Genomic DNA, 24,720 nt, shown 5'->3' with positions numbered 1-24,720 from the left:
GGAGAAGCAGCCTGTGTATGGAGTGGTTGTCTAAGGGGCAGAGAAGAGGGTACTCTGTCTTCAGTCCTGGTGGTAACCCATCTCCCCACAAAGTCCTAGCTTGAGGGGGAAAAACTGTTCACCCAGTTCCAAACAGCCACCCCACAGAGGGAGCAGCTGTATTGTTCACTGGCCAACACCAGTGTGGGCTACTGGTTTCCCCAATGAAGCAAGGCAGGCAATGAAAACCTAAAAAGTGCATGACTCCATGGAGCTTGTGGGGAGCAGGAGTTCTAAGATGGTTGTGTGGGGGCAGGAGGTGAAAGAGGCAGGAAGGAGAACCCCCATCTGCACTGTGGCATCGAGGGGAGCGCTGTGTGTTCCCTCCCCACCCTACCCCTCAACTTGGCCCAGTGCGATCTGAAGGCACCTGAAGACCACTGGCCCAGCAGGACTCAGGGCAAGTTCACAAGCGTGTCCATGCAGCAGCGAGCTTGCCTAACCAGCAGGGAGAGAGCACGCGGGGGACTGCATAGACAGGGCCCGTGTGTTCAAGATGGTGACCTGAGCACGTGGGCTCATGTCTTCCCTGGCGAGAGCCCAGAAACAAAGAGCAAAGGAATGGAAGTGATGGCATCATGAAGACAGAGCGATAGAGAGGAGGTGACAGCAGGGGAGAGATGCCAACCCATTTATGGCAGGGGCAGGGTGGGGGCAGACGGGAGCAGGGCCAGGGAATCCCAACACCTACTATGTGCAGAGGAGAGATGTGGTACCGAGCTGCAGCCACGCCTCAGGGGAAGCAGAGGAGCTCCAACCCGGGACACCAGGCACAGTGCAGTGGGACCGACTCAGGGTGACTACATACTGATGGCGATGAGACGCCTGCTCAGAGGTCAGGATGCAGGCACTCGGGTGTGCCCCAGCATCTCTGGGTACAGCCCTCCGGTCTGTGCACTGCACAAACGGGCAAGGCTAAGGGGCAACTGAGAGTTAAATCCAGCCCTTGCTCTGCTCCTCAAGCCCTTCCCTGGAGAAAGAGGCAAACGATGTGCCTGCCAGTTTGGCCATGTGCCCACGGGTGGCGTCTGCCCCAGAGGGGTACCTATCTTGAAATCATCCACTCAGAGGGAATGCCCTTTTGAAACTGCATGAGGGCTCTGCATAGGCTAGTAGCAGCCCTGTGTATGCTCAGAGAGAAGTGGAAATATCTCTAAAGAAACACGATGAGAAAAGACCTGCAACTATTGATATGTGTGGTCCTCCCCTGAAGAGTTCAGGTGCCCACCTGGTGACCCTACAGAAAAACCCACGAGTTGACAGTTTCTGATCCATTTTTTGAAATATCACTCTTACACAAGAACAGATCCACAGGATCACGAGATATCTCAAGAAAATGTGTAACATGAAAGACAGAGATTGAGACTAACCAAAAGAAAGGGAACTTAGAGGAAATAAAAGCAAAACAGCAGAAAAGAAGTTCCTCAAAACCCCACTATCATGAACATCCAGAGAGATAAGTTCTGTAGCCATGAAACAAGAACAGGACACTATAAAACAGAAACAAGAAAACAGCCACAAAATGTTTTGGAAATTAAAAACCATTCACCAGGAACACTGAGAAGATAAAGTTAACTGTCTTTGCAAGCAGATAAAAAATTAAGAGATGAGAAATAGAAAAAACAATATTAGAGGATTAGCCTGGGAGGTCCAACATTGAAACAACAGGTGGTCCAGAAAGAAAAAATGTGAACAATTACAAGAAAACTTAAGAAATTTCCCATGAGAGCCCAGAACAAGGTACGCCATCAAGGGTACACCATCACTTGGTGTACCAAGTGACCGTTCAGAAGACTAAGAATGAAGGGATCTTAAATTGTTTCCTGAGAGGGTGGAGAAACCCAGGTCACAGCTAAAGACCTGGGAATCAGAATGACATTAAGAATCTCAACAACCACGTTGGAGGTGGGAGTGGTGGGAGAGTATTCTTTTCCACCCACAATTCTATACCCAGCTACCCCTGGGTAAGGGCAGAATAAGGACATTTAAAGTTATGCAAAATCTCAAAATATTTACTTTCCATGTTCTTTTCTCAGAAGTTACTAAGGAAGGTGCCACACGAAAATCATCATCATCATCATCAAGGAGAAAAAATTTGACGGGAAAAGACAAGCAACTATAGTACACCACTTGGTTCAGAAGTAAACAGACCTCATAGGCTCACGATGAAGAGAGATGTACCAAACAATATAATCTAACTATGCTGGAAAAACAAAGTGGGCTTTGGCCAAGAGCAAGATCCTTCTCTACCACAGCAACAAGCCAGTAGATATCTTGCTATTCTAAATTCTAAAAATAAAAAGAAATACAAGCATGTTATATAGAAATGCAAAGGAAAATATTAGAAGAAATAGGAAGAGTTGAAAGAGTTACTTCCAGGAAGCAAGACACAGGAGATTGCCAGTTTCCATTAAAAGCCTTATTTATATTTGTTTCTTTTTAAACTATGAATATGTATTACTTGGATAAGAATTAAAAATAAATTCTTAAAAATAAATACAAATCATGGTGTGGTTTGTCCTGCTGGTTTCTTACTCACCTTCTATAACTGACTTCATTCACACAAGCCTATCCTCAAGTGAGAATTTTTTTTTCTTAAAAAAAAAAAAAGTCAGTTTGCTGCCAACTTGAACTAAATGACTTTCAGGCATCTTGCCAGTAGATGGTTTTAAACAATATTACACTTTGTAATGGGTGAGAGAGAAAACCTGCAGACTTTTCTGAACAAGGTCTAGATCCGTAAAATGAAATGATTAATGTTTGGGTCAGCTCTTCCCTGGCTCTTTAAGCATCTAATTTAGGTGAGGACTGTCTGATGTCCAGAGTGATAAAATATCACACACATAATCTTTAGTATCGTACCTCTGAGCGTTCAATGATGCTAGGGAGCTCATTAATTAGCTCATTTTCCATGGGACATTTGGCCCTCTAGATGGAATTGCTCCAAGCTCCCAAAAGCTTTCAGCTGGAAGGCTTAGATTCGTTCACGGAGAGCAGGCAGGCTATAACCAGAGTGGGATAGAAGTCAGGTTTTGGCTGTCATCAACTGAAATGTGCTAGGTAAATTCTTTTGGCCATGCTGGAATTCTGTAAACTGGAGACCCACTGCTCGAAATAAGCAAGCCCTTGGCTTGCAGAGAGAGAAGCATGATTCTTGGAGTAAGAACAACACTGGTAGGTCAGCTGACAGGCTGTTAGAGCCATGAAGGGTATTCCAGAAGGAACGGGTGACAAGCCTGGAAGGGAACAAAACTTCGTGGGAAAAATACGAGAAAAAAACAAAGGTTGGCTGTTGACCTAAAAATTTTGGTTTTGTTTTAAACGAGGACATTCTTATCTATTCATTTTATTATTTTATTTTTTCAGGACATCCCTGGGCCCAAGAGAAGTTGCCTAAGAGAGGGTACAGCTCCGGAGGGGACATCAGGTGGTCTGGGTACACTTGCAAGCCTGCTCCCGGTTGGCTGTGTCATCTTGGTCAAACGGCTCTGCCTCTCTGGGTTCAGCAGCAAAGATGCTGTCTGAACGCCCCTCTCGACCTCGTTGTCTGTGGGTTTATAAGTCTCACTCGACATGCTTTCTGAGCGGGGGAGGACAAGGGGAGGAGGAAGGGATACCCAGGGAGGCAGGGCCTGTGTCTTGAAAGGAAGCAGGGAGCCCAGGGTAAAAGGAAGACGGAAGACCAGAGGGCGGCTGGATGCCCATCCTCTGCCACCTGCCAGTTCTGGCTACTTCTCAAGATGCCTTCCGGAAACCTTTCTCCTTTTCAAGAAACCCATTAAAACGGACCACAAAGGACGGCGGTGCTGAGACTCTCGATATGAGGCAGGTGTGCACAAAGGTGCTCTCGGAGCAGGAACCTGCTGGGCTACTACCTGGCTGAGAGCTCATTCTCAGCCAGGTCACTCCTGCCCTCCTCCTGGGGCTTTGGGAGGCTCTAGGTGTTTACAGTGCTCTGCGGGGTCTTGGGAACCAGCCTTGGGTACCAGCCTCAGGAGCCACAGATGGAAGCCGGAGGTGGGGGGTACGGGTGCAGGACTGCCCAGACAGAACAAGAGGGATCCCAGGCCTTGCCCCGAGTCAGCCAAAGCTCTGCTTTTCATGTTTCGACTAGACCACCCCCTGAGAATCCTCTTGAAAGGAGGATTCCATGGGTGGAAAAGGTTTGAAAAATCACAGCTTTATCTCAATCCAGTCAGTGCAAAAGCAAAATGAAAATGCATCCTCTCCCTAGAAAAACACCCTAGTGTGAACAAGTGTGCACTGCCTTTACTTTCTGTGAATTTTGCCGACTGTGGATGCACTTTCCTGGGGCTGGCAGTTTTGCGCTGTTCTTTGGATAACCCCCTCCTCCGCCCCACAAAGACCACGACCAACCGCCAAATGACCACAGGACCCCCAGCACCTTGACCCAAATGCCACTCTTAGAGGAAAGAGGGGCAGTTTTCTTTCCACGGGGGTTCTCCCTGGGGTATCCATCCCCTTTGTCATCAGGAGGTGAGAAACTCAAGTCCATCTGGGACCTTAAAAACCAAGCGAGCTAAGAATCAGTGCTTGTGCTCAGCCGATGAGTCATGTCCAACTCTTTGCGACCCCAGGCACTGTAGCCCGCCAGGCTCCTCTGTCCATGGGATTCTCCAGGCAAGAATACTGGAGTGGGTTGCCATTCCCTTCTCCTGGGGATCTTCCCAACTCAGGGATCGAACCCGTATCTCTTGTGTCTCCGGCACTGGCAGGCAGATTCCTTACCACTGAGCCACCTGAGAAGCCCCGAAAGTCTCAGCCACGAAGCTTAAGAGTAATACCTGACAGACCAAGGCACACAAACAAACCCCACCCAAGGATCCAGCCACACACCTGAGTGTTGTGTTCACAGCCTAAGAGAAAAGCATGCTTAGGACTTACAAGAAAAGAAAACGAAAGGAAACATGAAAAAAAAAAGTGGGAACAGGGCGGAGGTGGGGGGTCTAAGTTTCCTTGGAGGTCTTCCACTATCTGCAGAAGTGCCCCGTCCAGAATAGGCAAGAAGAGGAAGGAAGGAGAATGCCCACCCCACGGCCAGGGTCCTGTCTCTTTTATTACGCAGACACACGCATCAGAGTCTGTTGACGTCCAGCTGGGGGAAGAGCAGCAGGCAGTAAACCAGGAGCCAGAGGAAGAGGATAAAGTACATCACGTCCGGCTGCTGGACCAGCTGTGTCAGCGAGTCGCTCTGGGAGCTGTGGATCTCCCGCAGCCTGGCTTTGCCCGAGTGGTTGGCCTTCCTGTAGGAGGGGAGACACACCAAAGCAGTCACAGTGAGGTTCCCCCGTCCAGGGGACCCCCGCTCCCTCCCTGTTCTCCAGCCTCACTGCCCCACTGGAGAGCCAACAGCTTCCCAGTGAGGGGCAGACCCAGGTGGAGGGCGGGGTCCCGGGACGCTCTGAGCTTTCAGACCCTCTCAGATCATCTCCACGACACCAAGACAGAGGAGCTGTGAGCCCCATTCTGCAGATGGGCCTGCTGAAGCTCATGGGGTGGGTGGAGGGTGGCTTCCTCCAGCCCACACAATGACTTTTGTGACAGAGCCGGGACCCGGGCCAGCCTTGCACCCTCCTCCAGGAAGTGTCCCTTTATACAGCAGTGCCCTGAACGCAGAGTTCAAGGCTGACAGCTCTTTTTTATTCTCCCAGGAACAGAGGGGCTTCCTAAGGAATCTAAAGAGAGTAATGGAGTGTTCCCTGCTAACCGATCATTTAAAAACAGCCATTAGCAACAAAAAGACACACCTCTCTACCACCTAGTTTTTGTTCTTGGCTTTGGAATCTAACCTTGAAAATGATTACCAGGTTCCATATTGGTGAGAGGTGTTTTTCTTAGTTTCTTCTTTAAGAGAAAAGAGTAGACGTATACTTTTAAGAGAGTGCATATATATATATATATATAATATATATATATATATATAATATATATATATATTTAATATTGGTTTATCTGGCTGCACCAGGTCATAGTGGCAGCATATGGAATCTCTGTTGTGACATGCGGGATCCAGTGCCCTGACCAGGGATCAAACCCGGGACTCTCTGTGTTGGAAGCGTGGAGTCTTAGCCACTCAATCTCCAGGCAAGTCCCTCTTCTATTATTTTTATCTTATTTTAACAGAAAGTGAAAGTGAAAGTCGCTCAGTCATGTCCGACTCTTTGTGACCCCATGGACTATACAGTCCATGGAGTTCTCCAGGCCAAAATACTGGAGTGGGTAGACTTTCCCTTCTCCAGGGGATCTTCCCAACCCAGGGATTGAACTCAGGTCTCCTGCATTGCAGGCAGATTCTTTACCAGCTGGGCCACCAGGGAAGCCCAAGAATACTGGAGTGGGTAGCCTTTCCCTTCTCCAGGGGATCTTCCCAACCCAGGGATCGAACCCAGGTATCCTGCATTGTGGGTGGATTCTTTACCAGCTGGGCCACCAGGGAAGCCCTAAAGTAGCGCTAAAGTGACATTTTACTGTTGCCTGGTGGAGAGAGTCCAGAAGGGTACTGTGTGGTAGTGACAGAAAAGGGTCAGAAGACATAATCTGATTGCAGTAGGGGCTGGGGGTCTCTACTTGCAGCTGCATTTACAGAACCTGTGTGCAAGCTCCTCGGGGTCAATCTGGGGCACGTGACAGAGATTATGAAAAGCAAAAATCACCTCTTCCCTGAATCATCTCCTGAAACAGCAAGAAGCCAGGTCAAGAGGGGATTAAACCTTTGCTCTGGTCTGGAAACTGAGTGATTCCCATGCCGATAAGGGGCAGAATTTCTTTCTCCTTCTTAAAACTGTTTTTAGAGAAATTTTAAACTACTTTTTTTTTATTGCATAGGTAATAAATGCTCAAAAGCATGGAAAACGCGACGGCATTTCTCAACCTTGCAGGTTCAATTTTCAAAGACTCTATCTCATAAAAGCTAAAAGTACTATTTTCCTATGAGGATGTCAAGCCCAGTGGAAAACGTGAATTAATATTTCCATTTTATGGCAGGAGAGGGAAACAAATCCTGCCTCTTTTTTTTTAAGAACCAGAGAGGTAGACGTCTAAAGATCACACTCCTGGCTGTTGGGAAATTTTCAGAGTCTTTCCATTTGAATAATCTAAGTCCTTCCAGGTTTCCCTGGTGGCTCAGAAGGTAAAGAATCTGCCTGTAATGCAGGACACCCAGGTTTGATCCCTGGGTCGGGAAGATCCCCCGGAGAAGAGAATGGCAACCCACTCCAGTATTCTTGCCTGGAGAACCCCATGGGCAGAGGAGCCTGGCAGGCTACAGTCCATGGGATCACAAAGAGTTGGACACAACTGAGTAACTAATACTTTTCAAGTCCTTCCAAGTCAATTCAAATCCATGGCAAATACAATAAGTAAATAAATAAAATCAAGCGATTCAATCACTTTAACAGGGATAGGGACATCTCAGAATTGTCAGTTTCAGATCTGTCTGCCTGCCTATGTTCTAAACGGGTGGTGTTACAACCATTCGACACTCGGTCTGGGTCATCTAGTTCTCCAACAGTAAGAAATACTTTCATAGACATCCTGGCATGTTTGCACTCCCTCTTCATGTCTGCTCTGATGCCATAAAACTGTAAAATCAGCTCAGTGAGCTTCTGAGTATTGTACCTGCAGTGGCGACACAGAAGGAACACAGTTGTCAGGGGCTACAGCATTTTAAAAAGCACACACAGTATCCCTTCCCTACCCTCCTCTGCCTGGCTCTGTTCAGAGGGCCAGCTAATGCCACTGCATTATCGCAATGAAGACTCACACCCAGGTCTCGTGACCTAGGTCTCATGACCCAGACCTGTCTTTAAACCAAGTCATTTTTCTGAACTGCGCCCTGCTTGTCAACCTGGATTCATATCTACATTGCCCTCCCACTCACATTCAATTTCCATTCATTTTCTCTGGAACAGGAATTTTCTTGCATTTTCTTGCATGTTCCTAGACTATTAATATTATTATCCAACAAAGCCCTAGTTGGAGAATAGCCACCCCCAAAAGGTAGACTGTGTGATTAAAGAAAAAAAAATCCCTAAACTCTACCGAGCCTGTAGTCCAGCCACCCACCTGGTTAACATTCGGTTTCTTCTGTCATCCACATCCGCTGCATTCCTCAATTGAACATAGCTAAAATGATCCTACAGTGAAATTTATAAACAAAACCCCCGCAACCCAATTAGTAAAGATGAAATCTCTGAAACAGAAAATAAGATGATTTTAAATATACAAAGTCGAGCATGCCATGCTTTTCTCAATCTTGCAAACATCTAGTTCCAAAATAAATCTACTAAGCAATGTTCTACAGATTATTCCCACGGGTGGACGGAAGAGGCCCCGCCCCCCACAACTGGGGCAAGCTACGGATCCCCGGGCTTTTTGGGGCCCAACACATGCAGAGCTAAGCAGTTGTGAAGACAAAGGGAACCCTCCGCTTAGGCTGCATCTCTGTCTTTGAACGTGATCTTTCTGGATGTGTGTGCAGGGGTGGGGTGGGAGGTCTTGGATACGATTGTTATGACAAAGAGGCCTTTGGGCTTTAAAATCATCACTTTATTTACATCCCCTAATGCCCAAACTGGACATCTGACTGGACTCTGCTTAATGACAAGGTTTCAATTTGCTTGTCTTCTATCCAAAAGCATAGCTGTTGCACGTCAGTAATTTCAAAGCTCTGGGCTGGGGGGAAGGAAGGAGGGAAAGGAATTGATTAGCAGGGGCCGGATGCAAGAAGAAGAAATTCACATACTAACCGATTCCAAAGACCTATTAGTATGTCGTCGAATGTAAATGCTGGAGTCACTGTGACTCGTCCTGAAAAATAAACACATGTTTTGAATTGATGCCACCAAGAACTCCTCACTGCCCCCTTCCCGAGGCCGCCACATGTGGATTTAGGCAAGCTCTGACTTCAGACCTAGTGATGGAAATGAGACCCATTATCCAGTATGTGTGCTTAAAAACAGCAGGATGATACGAAAGAGACACACTGAGCCCTCATTGACAAGAAAAAAAAAAAGTGAGAATAATTTCAAATAGAAAGCAGACCACATATTCTTAAAAATCAGAGCGGGGGAAGATTTCTTTTTCCAAATATCCCCCAATTGTGGGACTCAGCAGACGTCGTCTGCAATAAAGTCAGACCCGGACTGGGTCCTGGGACCTGGGCTCCCTCTGCGGTGCTCCGTGCACGATGCTGAGGACTCCCAGGTCTGGACCGCCTCATTTCCTCTCATACAGGAGGCGGCGGATTTTCTAACTATATCTGTGAGGCTGATGTGGGAAGTATCTCTGATCTTCTAATGAAGCTGCTTCACTACAGTTAGAACTGGACATGAAACAACAGACTGGTTCCAAATAGGGAAAGGAATATGTCAAGGCTGTATATTGTCACCTTGCTTATTTAACTTAAATGCAGAGTACATCATGAGAAACGCTGGGCTGGAGGAAGCACAAACTGGAATCAAGACTGCCGGGAGAAATATCAATAACCTCAGATATGCAGATGACACCAACCTTATGGTTCACTCAGGGCTAAGGCAAAAAAGACACCCAGCCAGAGGTCTCGGTTCTTATCCTGGATTATTGACCATAGTCAAATAGTTGATTAACCATAGTCAAATAGTTACACCTCTGGTCAGTTTTCCTCATCTGTGAAATGGATCGTCATTCCCACCCCATCTGCTTCTTGGAGTTGTCAAGGATACTAGCATTCCATAGGGCAAAGTGGTCCTGTCTTGCTGCTCAACAGAAGAATGAGGCGTTGGATGTGGACTGGCCTGATATAGAGACCATCACATCAGTTTCCTCATGGACCTACTACATCGCATTGTGGGGTCCAGGAAAGAGTTTATTCCCATTATTGTCAGCCTTGCTATTCCTGCTCATGGCTGTCCCCTAAACATCACCAAGCTCTTCCCTTTCTGTGGGTGGCACGTTTTCAGCTAACAGGTTTTGAGCACCTTCTATGTGCCAGGTGCGGGGCTAGGCCTAGGGAAACTTCAGTCTTCATCCTCAATTTAAAGTCTGTGTTAGTTTCTCCTGGCTGGTATCACAGCACAGAAATGAAACAAAATGCACCAACAGAAAAAAAAAAACAAAAAAACAAAGAACCTGCTCTTCCAGGAGACCACATCGGACTGAGAGAGCACGCCCACTCCTTATCATTCCCTACGTCCTGCTCCCCCAACAAGGAACTTTTATTCCTTGAATGCCTAATGCAAGCCAGGTGCTGTGCTAAACACTAGGACCATATTGGTCCTAGCTGGCTGGAGCTGGCTGACAATCTAGGGGGAGAGTAGATGATAAATACATCCTTCCACGTATTATTATAGAAATGACTGCTTTGATCAAAGATGTGAAGAAAGAGAATAGAAGCTAAGAGAACATATAAAGGGGTATCAAAAATAGCCTGGAGAAATCCAGGAGGGCTGCCTGGAGGAAGTGGTAGTGGGGCTGAGACTCAAGGGAGCAAGGCAGGAGACAGGTGGGGGACAGAAGGATCCTTAAAGGTGAAGGAGATGGGCTGGGGGCATTCCAGGACCTCAACTAAGGCCAGGGTGCTTGGTGCACTGGGGATGGGGAAGAGGGTGACCAAGGGTGGACAGAGATGAGGCCGAGGAGGACAGGCCATGAGGGGTCCTGCAGGCTCTGGGTGAGTGGCCTTTCTGTCTAGACCAATGGGGAGCCACGGGGGTGACCGACAGCCAGGAAAACACCCTGTGCCGTCCCTGGGCAGAGAGAGAGATGCCCAGGGCTCTGTTCCTTTCCTAAGCCTCAGCCAGGCAATGACCTCCCTGATCAGTGAGTGCTCTGGAGTCAAGGTCAGGGTCAGGGGGATGGGGGGGGCAGGTGAGGTGGCCCTGAGCACAGGACAGGCATCGGGGTCCAAGTTCATTCATGCGCATGAGCGCCCCTCCATGTTATCTGATGACATTAGGTATTTAGCTTCCACCGTGGCTAAAATGATGCATCACAGTTATAGCGTTGCTTACGTGAGATGGGCTGGAGCAGCTGAGAGATCAGAGTAAAACCTGAAAGGTCAGCCTGGCCTCATGCTCACAGACACTGAGACGTCGGTTTACTTTTCCGTATCCCTCCCCCAGTCCCATCTCCATGGGGCGGGTTTTGCTGGTCCTTCTGATGAAGAGGGACGAACAAGGTGCTCACCTCCTCCTCACCCCCATGCTCCCTTGTGTTTCCTCCCGCACCCTCCCATTCGATGAATACTTCCTGAGATGCCTATTATGTGCCAGGTCTTGCTCAGGCTGTTTGTCCCACCTGGAACATCTCTCTCCCTCTCCCAAATGCAAGTCCTGCTCATCCCTTGATGCTGAACTCAAATGACCTCTCAGCACCTAGGCTACCCTGACCCTCTCTGCCCCCTCTGAGGTCTCATCATAAATCCCTAGTTGCCTCTCACACCCAAGATGCCCACCCAGTCCCAGCAGGATAGAGGGAGCACTCCCTGTCTCCTTCCAGCTGGGGGCTCCTGGAGGGCAGAGCCGTGGCCGGCCTCTTCCAGAGTCCCCAAGTTTAGCGGGTTCCATCACACAAACATGACAACTCAAAGGCTGCTAAGGCCTGACCTGCTTAGGGAGAAGGGGAGCAGTCTGGCATCTGACTAGCGGCCCCTCCCATTGCAGTTGGCAGCTGCCTCCCGTTGTGCCTTATGCCTCCTCCCCTGGGCTCCCATCTGCTCTTTGTCCCCCAAAACCCAACATGGGAGCCAGGTGGAGGGGAGGTGGGAAGCAGGGCATTGGACACCCCTACCCCCTGGCTCTTCCTGTATGGGCTTAAAGACCCCTTCACTCCCCCAGTGATTGTCTCAATCATTTCCCTTGTGGCCAGCATGGCTCACCCAGCACAGGCAACGTGGGGTCACAGGAGTGAGGACCTCTGACAGGTCTGGGTCCCTTGGTATCTCCTAAGCTGGGAGGTACCCCCCAAGCTTCCTAATGATGCACAATCTCACCTGCCTGCCTATCGGGGTGCCCACGAGAATTGATGAACCAATGTAAGGGAAATGCCTGAACACACAAGGGCTGGTACAAGGTGAAGGCAAATGTGATGATGAGTGATGATGGGGAGAGACCAGGGTCTTCTGACATTCAGCAGTTAAATATTTTCCCTGGGAATAATCTGGCCCATACAGCAGCCTCGGAGTGACAGAGTAGATGTGTGCTACAGGCTTCCTAGCAGTTTAAGTTCATTATCCTCCCTGCCTCCTCCTCCCCTGGGGTAAATCGACCATCCTTACTGCCTTGGACCCAAACTCGTGGGTGAAGCTGTCATATTAAAGTCCAGCTTCCATGCAACAGTGATAAATGGTTCCCTCCAAGCATATGCAATACATCCCTTCTGATTCTGTAAGGTGCTCCTAAATGGCTAAGTTTGGTCTCTACCTACACTGACTGGTACTTATCATGGACTAAGGCTGGCAGGGTCAAGTCTATCACCTCTCATCCCCACCCCTACCTCCGGTTCACCACCTCTCTGCTCACTGCCCGTTTCCACTCAAAGCTGCTGGGGGTGAGAAGAGGTGAGGTGCAGGTCCTCCTGGTTTTGTGGTGAGTCCTTGGGGGAGCCCAGGTGTAGAGAAGGAGCACTTTATCTGAATCTGTTTCCCTTGCTGTCCAGCCCTGCCCCCGCATCCCCATCCAATCAGAAACCGGAAATGGGATGAGATTAGAGAGTAGCTCCCCAAGCTGGGGCTCTGGGGCGAGAAGATGTTAATAAAATACCTGGAAAGGACTTTGTGGTCACCGGTGTCTTCTTCCAGGTCATCTGAGGAGCGAACAGTTCCGGGTGCTATAAATATTGAGCTTTCTACGTGGTCCACATGTTTCCTTTTCTCCTTTTTTTTACTGCTGATCGATTCTTCCATTACCTTTTCCTCTAAGGGGCTGGCTACATTTTCCGAGTTTGGGAATTCCTGGGACTGAAGGACAAGACAACCAAATACAAGTCAGCATTTTATGCCGCGACGTGGAGTGCGTGACACCACCCAGCAGCAACCCACTCCACCTTCACTCCAAGGCCCAGCTAAGGTGTCCCCTCCAATCCAGCCGCTCCTGTGGGGTCCTTCCAGCACAGTCCAGCATGGAGAAGCCCTCCAGAATTCCCGTTCCCTGTGCAGAGTTCCAAATGCTCCAGACTGATGGATCAAAACAGCACAGGTTTTACCCGTCAGTAAGACCTGGTTTCAAATCTTGGCTAAGTCAGTTATCTGACCTTGAGTAACTGACTTGATCCCTTTGAGCCTCAGTTTCTCTGTCTGTCAAATGGGTATAATAATTATCAGCCTCTGATAAAGTGCTTATACCACTGTGGTTCCTATGAAGGACATCCCTCACAGCGGGCAATGGTTAGACCCTTCACACAACCATCATCCACTTAAACAGAAGAACAAGTACTGGACGCCAGGTGGGCCAAGGGTTGTGAAGGTGGCCCTTGTGTTTGAGGAGATGAGTCTTCACTGTGCTTTTGGCCAAAGGTGGATGGCAGCGCAACCTCTGTTGCATTTACATAATAAGGAAGATTCTTTGACCACCATCCCAACTAGGCTCTCTGAAACCCACGAGGAATGCTCTCACATGAAATTAAGAAGCGTGGGAATTGTTGGCTATACCTCTCAAGAATTCCGACCGGGGCTGGAAAAACTTGCTCAACAGGTATTCTAATAAGAGTATCAGAGTGGCCAGACTCATGCAGCCCGTGAGAACAAAGCTCCCCGCAGAAATTAAACCCGCACTCAGCAGTCTGAAACGCCAGTTCCTCCTCCATCATCGGTGAGCAAAAGCTACCTTTCTGAAAGGTGAAATGAGGAAAGGACTGATGTTCTTAAAGACTAGAAGCCAGAACTTGCCATTTTCGAGTCTGTTTAGAAGATAGTGTTTTTCTTTTTTTTTTTTTAAAGCAAGGCCAGGTATGGGAGAAATCCTCCATCCATGTCATCCTCTTTGTCAGGAAACAAGACTTCCAGACCTCACTTGTCATCCTGGGCCTCACCGCTTCCCCTCCCCCAGCCCTGCTCACTCACTGGGATTAAGGCCTGGGTTACATACACTTGGGAGCCAATTACAAGGTGTGTTTGGGAGGAGTGGGCACCTGCTGGTCGGACAGGTAAGCACCGGAAGAAGCAGTCCAGTGATGAGAGATGCAGGCGGGTGCCCACCCCGGAACCCAGAAATGCAAGCTCTCCCCAAGCCCTCCCGCAGCTCAGCGTAAAACAGATGCAAACCTAGATCTCCCGAAGCCCTTCCCAGTCCAGGACTCTTCCAACCTTGTCCCAAACCATCTGTTCACATGCTGGCCACACACACAGGCGCAAAGCCCGCCTTTGGAAGCAGAAGACAGTGAAGTGCCTCATCTACACGTCCCCACTCAGTCACTGGGGGAGGAGACTGAGGCGCTCATTAGTCATTTTCCAACCTTTTTTTAAAAAATGTTCTTGGCCGTGCAGCAAGGCTGTGGGATCTGAGTTCCCCGACCAGGGACTGAACACACATCCCTTGCACTGGAAGCTCAGATTCTTAACTACTGGACCGCCAGGGACGTCCCCTCATTAGCTGTTTTAAGTCACCCTGAGGGGCAGAGAGGCAACTCGGGCCCTTTTCCCACCACCCACCTGGTCCCCTTTCTTTTGCTCTAAAAGAAATGTGCGGCCTCTAATGGTTCAGAGAATCATCCCATTGCTGTTGTCATCCCCAAGCTGGGGATCCAGAGACCTACTGAGGGGCATTTCCTACCCCGCAGGATTTTTGGGGTCTCCCACAGGACGAGCCTGCTCTGACAGACAGCAGACAGACGGGGAGGGGCAGGAAGGCAGGACTGGGCTCCTCTCCCTAAGGTGGCAGACAGGTCACTGGCACCTATGAAGCCACCCAACCCTCTCCTCCAGCCAAAGACTGAGAGTGGGCGCTTGGCCCCAAGGAGGTCTGGCCATGCTTGGCTTCTATGCCGTCAGGGCCAGAGAACCCTGGTCCCCCTCCAGCACTCAGGCAGGGACTCTCCTCCACTGTCTGGAGTTGGCAAAGCCACAAATGACGCTATCACTTCTGGCCCATCTAAACCCTAAATGTCTCGTTTTTAAAAATTAATAAATTCATTGATTTGGCTGCTCTGGGCCTTAGTTGTGGAACGCAAGATCTTTAGTTGCACCGTACGAACACTTAGTTGCGGCACGTGGGATCTAGTTCCCTGACCAGGGATGGAAACCGGGCCCCTTGCACTGGGAGCTTGGAGTTCCAGCCGCTGGACCACCGGGAGAGTCCCCTAAATGTCTTCTGCGTGCACGTGTGCTCAATCACTTCAGTCGTGTTCGACTCTGTGTGACCCTATGGACTGTAGCCCACCAGGCTCTTCTCTGTCCATGGCATTCTCCAGGCAAGAATATTGGGGTGGGTTGTGTGCCCTCCTCCAGGAGATCTTCCTGACCCAGGGATCGAACCTGGGTCTCCTGCGTTGCAGGCAGATTCTTTACCTCTGAGCCAACAGGGAAACCCCCTAACTGTGTTTTAAGGTTACTCAGATTCCCCCTCTGCAGCCTTCTTGCTGCTCCGAGCACCTCTGGGCCCTCACTGGATCCTGTCTCAACTCTCCATCATCTCAGGGTTTAATTTACCTGTCTTCACAGAATACCCAACCTGCCATTCAGTGCACCTTGACTGTGGCTTTGCAGGCCCTGTCGGGCTGGCCTCTGGAGCCCAGAGATGAATACACAAATGCTCCCTCTTTACTGGGAGAGAAAATCACGACCCATGAGACTCGAAAAGAGTCCAACATGACTGAGCAACTGAGCATGCGAACACATACACACACACACACACAAACAGGTAGTAGGTGGTAGGCAAAGGCCTCCAGATAGGGGGGCAACCCCAGCAAAGCCTGGAGGCAAAGGCGTGTCTGGGAGGCGGGGGAGAGGCAGCTGTGTCTGCAGGGGCAGGGGGAGAAGGGTCCCCTGCACCCTCTCACCGCTCACTCTGGCGGCCCCTCTAGAGCTGCTGGGCCAAGTGAAGGCGGACTCGAGGTGGCAGACAGCATGTAATCGGCTGCTCCAGCTCAGACGTGAGTGTCCCCCGCCTGGCCCTGTTTATACAACTCACTTCTAACTGCAGGAGCCAAACTATCGTGCCAAACAGATAACAGGCCTTGAAACATCAAGGCTGGGGTCCAGGGTGAGGTCTGGCTTGGTTTTGCCGGCTGCTGGAGGAGGAGGGTCTGCAGCCGACTCAGTGCAGGAGGCAGAGCTGTGATTACTACTGAAAAGGATTGCTGCTATCGCGATGCTGGAATGCCCCCTCCCCCCAGGCATGACCTCAACTGATCTTCCGGGCAGCCTGTGGGCAGGGCCAGGTCTACGGGGAGGCCAGCAAGGTGCCCAGGGTGCCAAACTGGACCAGTGTCCCTCTCAGGCGCTTACCCTGCCCTTGCCTGAGCCTGGAGTAAATTTCTCCCTAAATTCTGGACCTGGGATGCCCGTGCGGGAAGCTGTGTTCCTCTGTTTTATGGAGGAAGAAGGGGAGTTTAGGAGAAGGAAATGGCAACCCACTCCAGTATTCTTGCCTGGAGAATCCCACAGACAGAGGAGCCTGGCGGGCTACAGTCCATAGGGTCACACAGGGTCGGACCCGACTGAAGCAACTTAGAACGCACACACAAAGGGAGTTTGGGAGAAGCACAGAATTCCCCACGCAGGGTTCCCAACTCCATAGTCACATACCTGATGGCCCTGCACAGGGATGCTATCTTCGACCTCCCTTTGCTGGTGGTCCTCAGGCGAGGGTGGAGGAGAGGGTTCCGAGGCGGGACTGGCATCCTCTGTGATGCTGGCCTGGGGGAGGTCCTCGCCCAGCCCGGAGAAGCTAAAGCTGCTCTGGGAGGCCTCGGCCTCCTCGGCCTCATCCTCCCTGGCCCCCAGGTTCAGCAGATAGCCCTCCGGTTCTTCCAGGTCCATCTCTTCGTTTTTCAAATCCTCCGAGCCTTCTGCGTAAGCCTCCAAAACCGCCGCCAGGGGCACCTCGTAGTGTGGGTAGTAGAAAAGGTCATGAGGGATGACAGAAATCTTAGAGAGTGGGGGAGATGGCTTGAAGTCCAGGCCCTCCTCGCTGGGGCTGTGGAGGGTCTCCAAGCTGACGCTGCTGCTCGGCGGGTTGGAAGGCAATTCTCCCCCGAGCCCCCGGAGGCACTCGGCTTCCCCTTCCTCCTCTCCCCGACGGCGGCGTCGGAAGGACTTGCGCTTGGCCTTCTCATACACCTCTGGCTTTTTATCCACTGGGGCCTCCTCGGGGGCCAAAGAATAGCCTTGGTCTTGGTCTCCAGGGTCCTTGTGAGGGTCAGGTTGGTCGAGCTTCACTGGGGCCTCATCCGAATCTGTCTTCTTGTGGGCGGATTTCCCTCTCCGTTTGCCCAATCTCTTGGGGTGATCCTCCGACACCTCCTCTTCTGCAGGTTTTTTCTCATGAGGCGAAGGAACCTCATTGAAAGCCTGGCTGGTGGAGGCAAAATCGATGAGGTCACTGTTAAACTTTGAGGCTTTTAAAGGTATGGCTTCAAAATAGTCTTCTTTATCCATCGCTTCTACCATCAGCAGCTTCACCTTGATCTCCAAGGCACTGGCCATAACGGTGTTCTCTCCCAGCGGTGAGGGGAGATGGCCTTCGTCCCCAGGGCTGGATGCCCTTTCCGATGCCCCGTTCCAGGGGGGAGAGGTCTGGGAAGTGGGAGGATGACTGATCTCACCATCCACTGAGGACACGTCATCAGGGACCTTGTCGGAGGCTGCTTCTTCCAGGATGTCCGGGGCCTCCTGTTTTGGTGTTTCTTCAGCAACGTCAGCCACCAAGACCTGTTCATCCTGCTTGGACGACTCCTTGGTCTCTCCAGGGCTCCCTTCAAAGTGCAGGTCCACGCTGTAGAAAGGGTCCTGACTGCAGGAGGCATCCTTGTAGGTGTCGGCCTCAAAGTGCACCGTCTTCTTGATGGGCAGAGAGTTGGACCTCCGGCTGTCCTTTCGGGATGATAGGATGGAAGATTCTGGAGCCGGTTCACTGGTGCTGTTGAGCTTCCCGGGGATCCCTTGGAGAACCTGCTCGATGATCTGGTTCATGAACTCGGAGGAGCTGTCTACCAGCTCCTGGCTGGACACGCCACCCAGGCAGGGTTCCTCCACATCCTCAGGCTTGTCACAGACGAAGACTTTGGAGGGAGGCGGGTGGCTGGCCTCGTGGTTGAAGGTGTAAGCTCGCTCCCCGTCCTCGGTCAGAAGGAAGACGGCACTCTCCTGTTCCGAAGGAGTTTCTTTGATGCGAACGAAGGTGGATTCGATAGGGGCTTCTTTGTCGGAATCCACAAAATCCTCCTGCCAAGAAACACAGGGCACCATGAAATGAGCAGTGTCTAAGTGCCACGCAGAGCCCCCTCTCAAAACACAACCACAAACCAGCAAGAGCACTTCAGAATGAATGGAAGGGTTCTGATACCGCTGCAGATGGGCAAATGACTACTGTTCCTGCTGAAATGTGAAACTGTCAGATAAGTTAAAGAGAAGGTCGTTTTCGAAGCTATGGCTGCAAAGACATCTCAATGAACTGAACTCTGGAGAAGGGTGGGCCCTTTCTAAGAGAGGAGATCGTCGGCCACCTCATACCTGTGGGCCACCGCCTGGTCTGGGTATACGGACTAATAAGTGAACCCACCTAAGATAAGGAAAGAGCAGCTAAATCTTTATGATTGTTGGGCTGGTGTGAGAGATTGAATCTGGAAGGGCCTCAGACAGGAAAAACCACTTCTCTTCATATACTAGTTTTCCCACACAGGGACTCCTGCTAAGCATGGTGCAGCTGAACTATTGACAGAAGCCAAGACACAGAAGCAACCTAAGTGTCCATAGACAGATGAATGGATAAAGAGGATGTGGTACATTCCATGTACATCCTCATGTGTACATTCCATTGTACATCTGTACAATGGAATACTACTCAGCCATAATAACAAATGACATAATGCTATTTGCAGCAACATGAATGGACCTAGACATTATCACATTAAGCAAAGGCAGAGAAAGACAAATACCATATGATACCACTTATATGTGTAATCTCAAGTGTTACATAAATGGACTTATTTACAAAACAGAAATAGACCCACAGTCACAGAAAACAAACTCATGGTTTCCAGAGAGGAAAGTGGGGGAGGGATAAATTAGGAATTTAGGATGACCAGATACAAAGTACTATATATAAAATAGATAAGCAACAGGATCTACTTTATAGCACTTAATATAGGGAACTATAGTGTCTTATAATAAACCATAATGGCAAAGAATTTAAAGAATATGTATGTACAGAGGTCCATATACATATATAACTGAATCACTTTGCTGTATAGAGGAAACTAACACAACATTGTAAAGCAATTATATTTCAATTTTAAAAAAAGATGTAGCTGAGAGCAGGGCTGAAAGTAGAGAGCAATCTTGGTGGTTTTGCAGTGCTTGGCTCCCAATGTACTGGTGGGGAGAGTGGATTGACCTCATTCTAAAACTAGTTGAAACCAGAGGGCTGAAATTAAATAAAACCGCTAACAGAGTCCTTATCAAGTTCTGAGAAGGTCAAAATGGTCAGCTCCTGGTCACAGGTCCTTGTTTGGGAAAGGGTTACATTCTCCGGGGGTGGGGGTGGGGGAACTATCATGTACCTCATCACATATCAGATATGGCATAAAATTAAAAATTTTAAGATACAAAAAGCAAACAAAGAGATCCATAATCAAGAGAAACATGAGTCATTAGAAGCAGACCCAAAGATAACCCAGGGTTAGAATTAGCATAAAGACTGTAAAACAACTGTTTAACCTACGCTACAAGAAACACAAAGGTCATTCTTCAGGCTAAAAGGAAACGATCACAGATGAAAGCCTAGATCTGGAATAGGGGAATGAGAAGTACTTAAAATGTTAAATCTATGACCGATATAAAACAATCTTAAAAGTTTTCTTAAAAAGTCTCCAGCTTAAAGAAAAGATAATAGCAAACCATGGGGAATTAAAATATACAGAAGCAAAGCAAATGACAATAATAGCAAAAGGAAGGGAGAAGAAAAGTGAGTGGGATCAAACAGCTGCATATACAAAAATATACAAAATATATAAAATGTACAATGAGGGACTTCTCTGGGGATCCAGAGGTTAAGAATCTGCCTTGCAAAGCAGGGGATGTGAGTTTAATCCCTGGAAACTTAGGCAATGTTAGGCAACTAAGATCCCACAGGCTGAGGGCCAGCTAAGCGTGCAAGCCACAACTAGAGAGCCAGTGTGCTCTGGGGCCCGTGTGCCACAACTACTGAGCCTGCACATCACCACTGGAGTCCATGCACCACCACAGAGGATCCCCCACGATGCAGTGAAGATCCTGACGCAGCCAAATTAAAAAACCAAAGTTAGCTAGTAGTAATCCAAGGTAGATTGAGGTATGTTCAAGATGAGTATTATAATCCCTAGGAAAACTACTAAAAAGATAAAACAAACAGATGTGGCTAAAAAGCCAACAGAGGAGGTAAAATGGAAACCAAAAAACAATTGAACAATCCAAAAAAAAAATGAGAAAGGAAGAACAAAGCATCATAGAACAGACAGGACCAGTGGAAAACAACAGTAAGATGGTAGATTACATCTATGTATATGGACAAAAATACACTAATAAAGTGAAACACTAATAATTCTCGTCAAAATGGATAAAAAACAAGACCCAACACTATAATATTTTTACAAAAAAATGCTTTAAATATAAGCATGCGTACACTGAAAGGAGAAAGATATTAATAGAAAATGATAAATCATACAAATACTAACTTATGATAGTTCCTATATTCCTATCAAATTTACTCCATGGTGAAATAACACAAAAATAAAATGATGACCTCATCAAAAAGACACAACAATCCTTAATGTATATGCATTTATGGCATAGCTTCCACACACACAAAGCAAAATTTGACAGAACTAAGAAGAACAATAAAGTCACAATCATAAGTCAGAGACTTTTAACTTTTCTCCCTCACATTCATTGGTAGGAAAAGCAAAAAAAAAATTGGGATGTCTCTGGAATATTAGAACAGCATATTAACCAACTCATCTTAATTGGACTGTTGATGCTTTCACTGTACAAGACACATTTTTTCAAATGCATATGGTACATTTACCCAAATAAACCATATGTCGGGGCATAAAGCCAGGCACAGTGTCTGGCACATGACCAGGGCTTAATGAATATTTATTAAAGTGTACTACAGTCAGCTGAATTATGAAACTTAAAAAAACAACAGTTCAACAGGAATCTAGATCAGCTGAGATGCCTCTGTATTCCCTATGGATGCAAATGGACTGTTCTGAGGGGATGCCCTGTGCTGTGTGGGTCAGGGGGACTTTCACCATGTTCTGTCTTGCTTGACCCCTCCTTCCCCAGCCCCAGTCTCTGACCCCAGCCCTGGGGAGATCCAAGTGTCAGATTTGCTGAATCCAAGCTATGACTTTGACTCACACACACATCATAAGTTTTAGTTGATTTCAAACTCTGCCTAGGCTGAAGAGCTCAGGGCTAATAAAAGCCCTGGTCCCTAGTATTTCCGAATTTCATAATGAAGATTAAATTAAAGAATGACATTAGCACCATTTTCTGAGCATCAACTGTTGTCCCAAGCACAGGACTTTACAATATCTATTTACTCTTCACACAACCCTGAAAATGTGGGTCATATTTCTGTTTTACAGATGGCATCTCATACAGACATGTATCAGAGAGATTAAGTAAACAGCTCAAGGTCACCAAGCTTCAAGTGGCAGAACTGACTTTCCAGCCCATGGAATGCCTGCTTCTAAAGCACCCTGGAAAGTGATCTGTGGTCCAGAAACAGATGGGAGTCACACACATAGGAAGCCTGGAAAGAATCCAGCCTGGCTCTTCTGAGTTGGGCAAAATGAGGTCTCAGTTTTAGGCATATGTTGTAAGAAATCTAAATGCCTGAGCTTTGGAAAAGAACTGAGATCAAACCCCAGCTCTGTGCTGGGCAGCTGGGCAACCCTGGAGAGGTCTGTTAGCCTCTTTGAGCATAGACTTTCTCTTCTACAAAATGAAAATGATACAGAGTCAAGTGGGATTGCAGGGGTGGCAGTCAGCCCAGAGACACATAGGATGCTGACCTGAGAAGCCTCCAGCTAAAAGAGCAGCCTGTCCCTCCTGTGAGTATTAGTTCTGTATGATATTTTTTGGGCGGGGGGGAGCCTAGTATTTCTAACTACCTGAAACAACAATGTGTTTGTTGACTTGTCACCTGTTTTCTCTATTAGAACAAAGCTACACAAGGTCACGGACCTCATCCATCTCATTTACCGTTAAGTTTCCCAGAGCCAGCCATGGGTGTTCCAATAAAGTAATTTTCCAATAAAGTCAATAAAGGACCATTGTTACTGTTGGGCATGGGTTGGCTGGAGGTTCAACAGAGTCTTGACAACTTCTAAAAGGTCTGATTCTGCTCCAAAAAATCAGTCACCAAGTATGCTCAGATTCTAAAAATTAAAAATGTGTGCTTGGTCATTGTCTTTAAAATTTTTTCACACTCTGATAAAATCTGGTAAACTGCTAAAATGTCCCATCTGACATCTAGAAAATCAAGTAGCTGATTCATATAACAAGTGGGCATCTCTTCTAATCTTAAAAGTTTGGGATGGGGAGAGGTTTGTGAGAGGTGTGCCTGACTTCCCATTCTGCTTTTTAATGGTGCACACATTAGCGATGATTTTGAAATGAAAATGTGGCAAGGCACATGAGATAGAGATTCAATTATTACAGCTGCCACATAGCTCGAACACCAGCTTCATCCCATGGTCAGCTGATGGAAATGTAGTTTCTGAATTATAGGTAAGGAAAACAAGACATACGGCTTCCAACTCCGGGAAATGTTCTAGAAACTGAGCCACGTAAGTCACGATGGACTGCTCATCTGGTGTGTCAACCATGATGTCTGTTAAGAGAAACACAGGAGTTAGAAGGACATGCAAAACACAGGTTTTATTTTATCTATTTTTACACTTTTTTAATTTTTAAATTTTCCACCTTTATCAAGGTATAATTGAAAAATAAAAATTGTATATATTTAAGGTGTACAACATGATCATATGACATACATAGATACTGCAAGATGATTCTCACAGTTGAGTTAATTCTCACATCCATCATTTCACAGTTACCTTATTTTGATGTGCTGAGAAAACTTAAGATCTACTCTTTGAGCAAATTTCTAGTAGACAATACAGTGTTATTAACTATAGTCACTATATTTATGTTAGACTTGCCAGAACTTATGAAAGTTTGTATGTTTCCCTACTTCTTCCACTCCACTATCAACCCCCAGCTCCTGGTAACCACCATTATACTCTCTGGTTCTGTGAGTTTCCCTTTTTTAGCTTCCACATATCAATGAGATCATGTAGTATTTATTTTTCTGTGTCTGGCCTATTTCAATATAATGTCCTCCAGGTTCATTCGTGTTGTTACAAACGGCAGAATTTTCTTCTTTTCGTGGCTGAATGATATCTCATTGTATATACATGGCATTTTCTTTATCTATTCATCCACTGATGGACACTTAGGTGGTTACTATGCTTTGCCTACTGTGAATAATGCTTCAATGAACACTAGTGTGCAGATATTTCTTCAAGACTGTAATTTCTGTTCCTTTGATTTTGTTTATTTTGTTTTGGGGGTTTTCTGGTTTTTTTCTTGGCTGCACTGTGAACCTCATGGGATTTTAGTTCCCTGACCAGGGATTGAACTCTGGTCCACGGCAGGGAAAGCACCAAGTCTTAACCATTGGATCACCAGGGAATTCACAAGCTTGTTTCCTTTAAGTTTAATTTCCTTTGAACATATGTTCAGTAGAAGGTTTGCCAATATTTTGGTCACCTGATGCAAACAGTTTACTCGCTGGAAAAGACCCTGATGCTGGGGAAGATTGAGGGGAGGAGGAGAAGGGGGTGATAGAGGAGGAGACGGTTGGATAGTCACGTCCATGACTCAATGGATACAAACTTGGGCAAACTCTGGGAGACAGCGAGGGACAGGGAGGCCTGGCGTGAGGCAGTCAATGGGGCTGCAAAGAGTCGGACACGACTGATTGACTGAACAAGAGAGTTTGCTGGACCACATGATTGTCTTTTTAAATTTTTTGAGGGCTCTCCATGCAGTTTTCCATAAGAGCTGAACCAGTTTACATTACCACAAAAAGAACACAGAATTTTCACATGGGATCCTGGGATGCTTCACGGTGAAAGATCCCACAGACCAGGGAGGGTTTTTTCTCTTTATTTTACACGTCAGGAAATTTAAGGCCTTTAAGGGAAGGGGGATGATTTGAGTAGTGAAGCCTCACACTTGGCTGATGAGCAGAGAAGCTGGGATGGAGAATCCAAGACTCCTTGTACCCAAGATTCTGTTATTCCCTGCTGTCCGAGTCCTTCCCTGTGAGTAGCCAGTTCACTGCCCATCCCATCAGTGAGTCTGCTGAGCTGAGACCCTTACACACTGCCAGAGAGAATCCTAAATAAGCCTGACCCACATGGAATATGATTTGATAGAGATTTTATAGAGATGCCTTAAAAAGGTGTGTACTT

The 24,720-nt window shown here is 47.7% G+C and overlaps 1 protein-coding gene across 7 annotated transcripts in view; it reads right to left on the bottom strand.

The window, feature by feature from the left end:
• CLMN (calmin) overlaps positions 1-24,720 on the bottom strand; it is a 123,347-nt gene that overhangs the window by 5,060 nt on the left and 93,567 nt on the right. For 2 of the 7 annotated variants that reach the window (XM_043489689.1, XM_043489691.1), the window contains exons 8-14: positions 22,990-23,072; positions 16,778-18,415; positions 12,798-12,994; positions 8,808-8,868; positions 8,125-8,195; positions 7,581-7,677; positions 2,902-5,299 (exon numbers count right to left, since the gene is read on the bottom strand). In XM_043489689.1, coding sequence (XP_043345624.1) covers positions 5,135-5,299; positions 7,581-7,677; positions 8,125-8,195; positions 8,808-8,868; positions 12,798-12,994; positions 16,778-18,415; positions 22,990-23,072 — 2,312 coding nt within the window. In that variant the 3' untranslated portion in view covers positions 2,902-5,134. Of the gene's footprint in view, positions 1-2,035; positions 5,304-7,580; positions 7,678-8,124; positions 8,196-8,807; positions 8,869-12,797; positions 12,995-16,777; positions 18,416-22,989; positions 23,073-24,720 lie in introns of those variants that run through there. The other 5 variants (XM_043489693.1, XM_043489694.1, XM_043489692.1 and 2 more) reach the window with 4 other exon arrangements.

This window comes from Cervus canadensis, chromosome 17, assembly GCF_019320065.1.
Source record: "Cervus canadensis isolate Bull #8, Minnesota chromosome 17, ASM1932006v1, whole genome shotgun sequence".
In the NCBI taxonomy this organism is placed as follows: Eukaryota; Metazoa; Chordata; class Mammalia; order Artiodactyla; family Cervidae; genus Cervus; species Cervus canadensis.
Note: the sequence above shows the minus strand (reverse complement) of the source record. Positions and strands in the feature narration are given on the sequence as shown.